The sequence below is a fragment of the Gavialis gangeticus genome, unplaced genomic scaffold (assembly GCF_001723915.1).
Source record: "Gavialis gangeticus isolate Ggan-Ray unplaced genomic scaffold, GavGan_comp1, whole genome shotgun sequence".
Classification (NCBI taxonomy): Eukaryota; Metazoa; Chordata; order Crocodylia; family Gavialidae; genus Gavialis; species Gavialis gangeticus.
The window spans coordinates 10,215,899-10,224,612 of NW_017729012.1; the positions used below are offsets into that span (position 1 = coordinate 10,215,899).

Here is an 8,714-nt window from a genome sequence, read left to right on the forward strand (position 1 = left end):
AGAGCAGGCAAGCCCAGGCTCCTGGTCCAGCCACGAAGTCAAGGCTAAGCCGAGCACACTGCGCCAGCTATTCGGTGGATGAGCTGGGATTGGAGGCGGTCTGGAGCTCCTCTGGCACTTCCAACTCTGTGCACCCCGGAGCCCAGCGGCCTCTAGAGAACCATGAGGGCTACGTGGCCTCTGCGGTTCACTCGCCAGCACAGCCTTGCCCTCAGAAGAGGCCTCAACAGTGCACTACAGCCAGAGACCTGCAGCAGCAAGGCATGAGTCCATACCTGCACTGTCCCCAACCTGCCGTACCAACACATCGCTATTCACCCGCCAGCGATGAGACCCACACCTTGGCCTGGCTTAGCATCACATTTGTGCTTTACTGTCTATAAATGGCCTCTCTGCTCCAGAAGAAACACCCGCGAAACCTGCCTCAGGGAGCACTAAGGTGGCAGGGGAACACATCCCGTTAGTCCCAAACCTGGCTAGGAATCATCTGTCTCAAATGTTCCCAGTGATTGCAGAGAGCCCAGAAGGCATCCCGCCTGCCCTGCACGGCACAGAACAAGCAGTGGACATGATTAAATGGATGGTATGGAGAGAGGACAGATTGCTCACGTCCCTGTCGCAAGCTCCAGGCAGCAGCATCAGCCTGACGGAAGAATGCCTGGGCCCATGAGCCAGCGATCACTGAACCATGGAGGGAGGGAGAGTCACCACCTCTCGTCCCATCATAGACAGAGGCTCCCGTTGTGGGCATCCATCCAACAACTTTTCTCCAGAGTCTCGCACAAAGAAGGGAGTTGTAACCCTTCTCACCACCACTGCTATGGCAGCTAATCCCCAGATGCCCCAGGCAGATTCTAGCCCAGCTCCACCATGACCACTGCTCATGGAGGCCCCACTCCCCACTTTGCCCCGCCGTGTTGACAAAGACCAGCTGAGGAAGCAACGCCCCGCAGGCCAGCCATTTCAGGGTGGATACCGTTGTCTGGAGCCCTGCTGCATTCAGCCTGACACAGGATGTGGCTCGTCCTTGCATTTCAGCCGTGGCTCTCAGATAGCCCAATCAGGATGTTATCTAGCGAGCACATGCTTTGCACTCTGAACCAAGCCTCTTCCTGCCTCCCCGCAGCCAACCTCAGAAACGCTCCTGAGTCTGATTCCAGGAAAGATCCAGACACACGGACCGTAGGACTTTACCAGGAAGAGGAGGAAGGGCGTTATCACTTTAAGAGGGAGCACGGAAAGACCAGCCCCCAGACTGTCTGCAGAGTGAAACACCCATGAATCTCAGCCTCCACTGACCTGGCCCCCGAAGCAGCCACTTACAAGCCCCGGCTATTCCATGAGAATGGGACGTGCGTGGGTCTCGGAGAGAAGAATTTCCAAAGCGCTTCTGCACCTTGCCTTTTTAAACCCTGGACATGTCAAGGGTGAAGTCCTCCCAGAGTGCCCCAACCCACCACCCACGCAGCAGGCTAACCACTCCATGACCCTGACTGTGTGCTGAAGTCAAGTAACGCAGACCTTGCGTGCAGGGGGCTGAAGAAAAGGCAGGAAGAGCCCCTGTGCGTGTGACAGCAGCAGCCCAGGTCAGAGCTGCATTTACTGAAGGAGCTGCAACACGGAAGTGAAGCTCAGCAGCAGCTCGAAGGCCTGACCTTCATGACACCGGCAGCATTGTCTGTGGCACTGAGTCTGGCAGAATTATTTGCAACCCCCAAAGTAAGAGCTAATGGGATCTGGCAACAGCGCAAGCCCAAACCAGTGCCTCCAAGACAAAGAATCCCATGGCAGCTTGGTTTCTGGCACATCTGATTCCACCATCAGATAAAATGCAGCAGGAACGAACCCGCACACCTGCTGAGACATTATGTTCTCATTCGTTTTATTTTTTCTGGCTTGCAGTCTCTTAGGGCCTGACCTCATTCCTGGCACACACTGATCCATTATGCACATGCAGCCCTGAACCTCTTGCAGCCTTGTGCTAGAGGCGACGCAACCTTTGTCGAGAGCAGGACCCAGCCCTCTCTGGAAAGCCGAGCCGGGGGCCATGCCGAGGGCCATCAGCATCCAGGCGCCTGGCTCCACAGCACTATGACATCCCAAACCACAGGCGAGGGGCTGCCGTGCCAGGACAGAACCTAGGGGTTTCTGACAGCAGGACAAGCCAGAGGACCTGTAACGTGCATGCTTGCGTTTGGTGACTTCACTGGCTACGCATGCACCTAGCTTCCCTCCCTCCCCCATTGCCTGCAGTAAAAACTGATGCATGGGGACTCTCCAATGCCACATCACAGCTAGTCCCTGCTACAAGCCTTAGTTTTCCTTCCCCGCCCCTCAGCTTCCTTGGATTACATCTCAAATGCCAGCTCCTTACAGTGGGGCCAACTTGCTGGCTGCAAAAGCACCCAGCCTGCACGGGACTGATTTAACAGCCACACTATAACTGCACGTGAAGTTGTGTTTATGAGGCAGAAACAGAACATTTGTGCCCTGCTGCTCTCGGGCTGCCAACTCTCACCTGCCCTTGAGGCCAGGAGCCAGTGCCAACGCACCAGAGGAGTCAACAATCCAGCCCCCTTGTGTGCAAGGTAGCCTCTGTTTTACTAATTTCACTGCCTGTAACTTTTCCCCAGGCACGAGATAATGCCCGAGTCAGTGTTCACGGCTCCCTGTAGCTGATGGTGTGAGGGAAGCTGGAAGCCGCCTGTGTCTGGGGGCTGGACAGATGTTGGGCCCCAGTGACTGCACTAGCAGAGCAGACATTCCTTCACACCTCGTCACCTCCTCCATCAGAAATGACCTACGGAAGCCCCCGCCTCAGCTCACATCTAACAGCAGCGGCTGCTCAGAAGGCTCAAGCTGCTCCGGACAGCTATTGCACCAAGCTTCCACAGATTACACCCCGAGGGATTTATTTTACCGTGCCAGTGTCCGATACAGGAGGCACGTTAGAAGCACCTACTCAGAGGAGGAAGTGGGGATGGAGGATTTCAGGCCCTGCCCTCCCTTGTGCCTTGCTTACCGCAGAACTACGTCAACTGTCCCATTTGAAGGACAGAACACATTACATTAGCAAAGAGCCGCCTGACTCGGACGTTTACCCTGGTGGCAGTCCTTTGTGAGGGGGAGCTCCACTCTTCCAGGATATCCTGGTTTACTCATAAGCAGTCATGAGGTTTTCCACAAATCTTTGCTCATACTGGACTGCACATGCCAGCAGAGTGAACCTTGAGCTGATAAATGCAGCTCCTCCCTGCATGGGCAGGCTTGCCAGGCTGCAGTAGAGAAGCAATTATGGAAACCACATCAGACCATGTGTTATTTGAACAGCAAAATCCTCAGCCGTGAATCAGTGAATGGGGCGCAACAAAGGCTCCCCCCACCCTCCAGCGCATGGATGAGTGCTGGCAGTGCTCCAATTCCTCCCCAAGAAGGGCTAACGCCCATCAGTCGCTGTCTAAGCCCAGGCTTCAGAAACACAACACCCTCCAGGAATTACTGCTCCAAACTAACCTGAGCCTGCTGCCTGGTTGGAGCTCGCTCTGTAACCCCAGCATCAGATGCTGAGACTCCAGACGGCAGCTGGGCTCCGCATGCACCACTTCCCCATTTCAATTATGCAAGTTCTGTTTAGTGGTCCCCAGAAAGTGCTCTGTCTGCCAAGTCAACGCAGGTGAGTGTGATCCGTCCAGACGCCTTCTCCCTCAGGATGCTGCCAGCCCCCAGGATTCGTGAGCCAGGCAAACACCCAGAGAGCTGGGCTTCACCGTGACACCACATCCCCCAAGCAGTGCAAGGGAAAGCCATCCATTTATACTCAGCTACTGTTCTGGGCCCCTTCCCATCAAAAACCGATGCATTCACCCTTGTATCAAAGTGGATAGGAGGTCTGCTAGGGATTGAGCTCATTCTTACTATTTCCCCTGGAAGCCCTAAAAGGGGGCTCTGGTAAGTCAGCCCCAAAGCTCAAGGAGAAGTGGGAGAACTCAAGTTCTGAACACAAAAGTCAGAAGAATAAAGCGGAGCTGCTGGATGGCGCAGCACTGCAGTTCTATATTCCCCGGGCTTCCTCTGCAAACCCAGCCCTGCAGCCTTGCACTAGGCTGCAAGGTATGCAGGTAAAACCGAATTTTCCACTTTCCCTGGACGTGAGGTTTTGGATTTGGTGGTCTGATCGACTTGGCTGGGAAATAAATGAAAGAACACTTTGAGCGGCCCCAAGTATCTGAGCTCCCTGTGCAGAAAGCACCGTCCCCAACACTCCAGAGCGTGCTGAAGAGAAAAGATTTTCCCCTGCACTCAAGTAGCTTGGATAGCTAGTTCCCAACATAAGTCAGCAGGAAGCGGGTGCGTAGATTCACTGGGTTTGTCTAAAAGCTTCAGTAAGCTTTGTAATCTTCCATGCAAGTGCAGAGCCTCATCTGTCCAAAGCAACCAGAGTCTCAGCTCTTTACTGTGGCACTCACAACGGGCCATGGTCTCTGTATTCTCAGCCCCAAACGCTGGGGAACCACATGATGGTAAACAGGGTCAGGCTAACACCCTTCCCGCTCTGGGCTCTTTTATTGCAACAAAATTCACACAACAGGTCTCAAAGTATAATCCACTGAGCACCTGCTCCCCTATTACACCGTGCTGCTTTGCTTCCCAAAAGCTATGCTAAAAACTAAAAACCCCTTCCTCTCCCATCCCCTTTCTGCAGCAGCCACGCTGCAGTTCCTAATGTTCACTGACAAGCACTGCGGGTTAAGACGGCCCGTGCTCTGCAGCAGGGCAAAGTGGGGTTTCTATGAAACGTTCCATCAGCGCACAGCCCTGCTCAGCGCGGTGACACAACAGCTTACCTTCCACGTCGTACCAATGGGCGCCGTTGGTGATGCCATCTTTGAAAGTCTCATCTTCCTCCCCCGGGCAGTTCGGGGTGCCAGTTTTCATGATGGGGTGGTGTGAAGCATAGGCTTTCGCCAGGTACTTGAATACTTCATCATCGGCTGATTTGCTGTAGACGCCGGAAGACTGATGAGTGGGAGAGTCATCGTAGGGGTAGCTCGCCACCACAGAGCCTCCATGCAGATTCCCGGAAAGCACAAACCTGCATTTGGGGAGAAAGCACGTGTTGGTTAGAACCAGCGAGCGCACATCAGGCAGCAGGAACCGCCACCGCCCACCCACCAGCCAGACCAAGGGAGCCCCTTCCATCCCAAAGTGCTCCAAAGCGGTTTCAGCACCTCGGGGCTCACTGCCGGGGAGGACCAGGGGAGCTCTTGAAAAGATGTTCGTGCTGGGACAGGATGTAAACGCCCCTTTGTCCAAACACAATGGCAAGATGAGGCGTTCTGCTAGAATTTGCACGACATCAGGCACGCACCCAACCCGTATCATAGGGCTGCCAGCAGCACACTCAGAGCCCAGACCCGGTCCGCTCCGGTCCAGACAGGCAGTCATTACACCCTGCCAGCTTTAGACAGTGCAAATGAGCAGAGGTGTCGCAGCCACTGGGAGTTCAGTGCAGGAATGCCTTATTATTCCATCAAAAAGGATTAGTTTGCCTTTTGTGGTACAGCCTACCTCCTCTGAGGCTTGGGCTGCTGGGACTGCAGCTCATTGCTAGATAAAGTTCAAAGGAGGGCTCCTCCAGAGCCCTGCACAGATTGGCCATCTGCAGATCAAAGGAGAAGGCTTTCGCCTCTGCTGCCTAGGGACTGAAGCATCACCATGGCAGCCACAGCTTAACGCAGCTGCCACTAGTCCATTGTGCGTCTGCTCCGATAGGAGCATCCACATGTCCTGAAAATGGAAGTTTTCAGAGCCAGGAGCCCTGCGGAGAGGCTCTGAGCGCCACCTGAGCACGAGAAGTCAGCAGAATTTTGCAGCAGGCTGCAAAACCAGATCGGTTATTCACTGTCCAATTCAACGTCCCGGGAGGTGGGACAAACGTGTTGCTTCACTCTATGATACAGGAAGGCAGAGCTGCATATTTTTGTATAGGCTCAGCTTTGAACAGGACTCAAGCCAAGACGTAGGGCAGGGCTGACCTGCGGAGAGGTGTTTAAGATGCACCCATTGTGCAGACAGACAGTTTCCTAGAAGGCGGCTGCCTAGGACAGCAGCAGGTCATCGTTGTCGTCCCCCCCGTCCACCTTTTCTTTAGCCTCGTCACAGGCAGCCGCAGGTGCCTGAACACACCTGAGGCACTCAACACCTCTGTGCTCCTTCAACTCTGCAGATTTGGAGAGGAGGAGAACTCAGGTTTGCTTGCTCCAACTGGCATTTGTTACGTACCAGCAGAGCTGGCCCGATCGCCTCCTTGCTCCATCTAGCATGTTATAGGGAGGCTGGCCGAGCCGGGGAACAGCATTCCAACCCCGCAGGATTTCTGAAACAAACCGTTTTGTTTACTCACTCGCTTTGTACCAGCGATTAAATTAGTACAGCAATTGTAACAGCATTAACCACCATGGCTGGGCCGAGGAAAGCACAAAGGGCTGCATTGTTCCCATCCAGATCTGGCACCAAGCTGCTTTTTGATGAGGGTTTGTGCAAACATCATCTTTCTTAATGGATGGTTAAATGGCGTTTTGAACCCACAGGATTTCCCTCTGCAAGATAACGCCGTGGGCTCGGACCTAGAGTCCTGTCCCAGCCTGCCAGGGAAGTTGGCCCGATCGAGAGCCACATCATGAACACAGCCAAGCGACTCTTCTTTAGTTAGAGCACTGGATCCTCCCTGGCACCAGCCGATGGCCACATGCAAAGCCGGTTACACCTCAAATTCTTCACAGGGCAATTCTGCTCTCGCCCATTTAAGTGCCCACTGGCATTTAACTGCAGTTGCTTCCAACTTACAGCCTTTATCCAACCAAGCCCTGAAGAGTTCTTTGAAGACGGACGCACTTTGTTGCAGTCCCTCAGGTCAGCTCTGCTCAAGCTGCTCTCATTAATAAGGTCTAACGAACGCCAAAACTGCTGGCATGACACCATGCACCCCTGTCCCATGGGGACGTGCTGGCTCCGTCGATGCTATTCAGGGGTAACCACTCCACAATCCTCTCCAGGTTTGCCCTCAGCAAGTTCAGTCTAGTTTTGGCTGGGGTGATGTAGCTGGGGCTGGTCCTGCTTGGAGCAGGGGGGTGGACTAGATGTGACCTCCCGAGGGCCCTTGCAGCCATCGTTGTCTATGACTCTGATGGCAAAGCCTGCACCTGGAGCAGCCCAGCCCACCATTTCTCTGCCACAGCAGATGTGACAAACAAGGGAAAATTTATCATGAAAACTCAAGCCTGGAAGGGACTGGGAAACACTGCTTCTCACAACTAGCACCCAGCCCCCTGGTCTGAAGAGCCAGGTGTGGCAAGACACACTCCTGCTCCAGGTCTAAAGGGCCACAGCTAATCCCGGAGGGAGCTCCTGATCCTCGGCAGGGGTCACAGACGGAGCTGCGGCGAAGCCCGCAACAAAACACCAGTTTCGCCTTTAATGAAACTTGCGTCTGGCCAGCTACACCAAGCAAGTGGCATGCGACCCCCGAGCCACTGCAGCCCCTGTTCATACAATTACAGGCAATGCGGGTGGGAAGGGACCCCAGGAGGTCACATCCAGTCCAGCCACTGCTCCAAACAGGACTGGCCCCGACTGCATCATCCCCAACTACCCACGTTTGGTGCACGCGAGGTGTGCACGGTGCCATACATAACCGTGGCACTGTCATAGACAAAGAGGGTGGAAGGGACCTCAGGAGGTCTCATCTAGTGCAACCCCTGCTCCAAGCAGGACCAGCCCCAACTACGTCATTTTTTTGATGGGTCCTAAACACCTCCAAGGATGGAGACTGCACCACCGCTCTGTGCAACCTGTTATAAGATCTCACTACCCTCCTAGCGAGAGGTTTTTCCTAATATCCAACTTCAACTTCCCTCGCTGCAACTGGAGCCCGCGGCTCCGTCTGTCACCTGCCCCCGCCGAGAACAGCCCAGCTCCCTCCAACCACAGGACCCGCAGGCTGCTACCAACTTCCCCCTCCACTTGCTCACGCCAAGGCCGCTATCCACCCCCTCCATTCAGACGTCCCGGGGAAAGGCAGGTCAAACCCGCGGGGCCACGACACGCATCCTAGCCGCCAGCATCGCAGGCAGGCACACGCTGCGCCCGTCCGCGGCTGCACGCAGCCAAAAAACCAGACACTCAAGATAAAAGGGGGCTGGAGTCAAGTAGCTGGGGCGCAGGGACGACACCAACCCCTTCCGCAGGGCGCGGCGTGGGTTACGATGTCATGATGGATGACACAGATGTCACAGACAACATGTCAAAGATGATATAGACATGTCACAGATGTCATAAATGACAAGCGACATAGACCACAGATGTCACAGACGACATGGATGACAGACGACATGCCATAGACGATATAGACATGGATGACAGATGTCATGGATGTCACCGACGATACAGACGGCAGACGACGCGGGTGCCGTGGGCGACAGACGCGAGGGAGGGGCGGGCGGGGCGCCCGCGGCTCTTACTTGTTGCTGCGCATCCAGGCCATGAGGGCGCGCACCTCGGGCACGGGGCGCAAGTCGGGCGGGCCGGGGGCGAACTGGTCGGGGAAGCTGCGGTTGAGGTCGCGGCCCAAGGCGTTGGCGCGGCCGGGCCCGGCGCCCATGTCGTCCGCGTCGCCCTGGTCCTGGTCCTGGTCCTGGCCCTGGCAGGCGCCCTCG

General features: G+C 55.3%; 1 protein-coding gene across 3 annotated transcripts in view; it reads right to left on the bottom strand.

Annotated features, from left to right (window-relative positions):
• CPD (carboxypeptidase D) overlaps positions 1 to 8,714 on the bottom strand; it is a 43,648-nt gene that overhangs the window by 26,314 nt on the left and 8,620 nt on the right. For 2 of the 3 annotated variants that reach the window (XM_019511227.1, XM_019511226.1), the window contains exons 1-2: positions 8,520 to 8,674; positions 4,845 to 5,092 (exon numbers count right to left, since the gene is read on the bottom strand). In XM_019511227.1, coding sequence (XP_019366772.1) covers positions 4,845 to 5,092; positions 8,520 to 8,659 — 388 coding nt within the window. In that variant the 5' untranslated portion in view covers positions 8,660 to 8,674. Of the gene's footprint in view, positions 1 to 4,844; positions 5,093 to 8,519; positions 8,675 to 8,714 lie in introns of those variants that run through there. The other variant, XM_019511228.1, reaches the window with a different exon arrangement.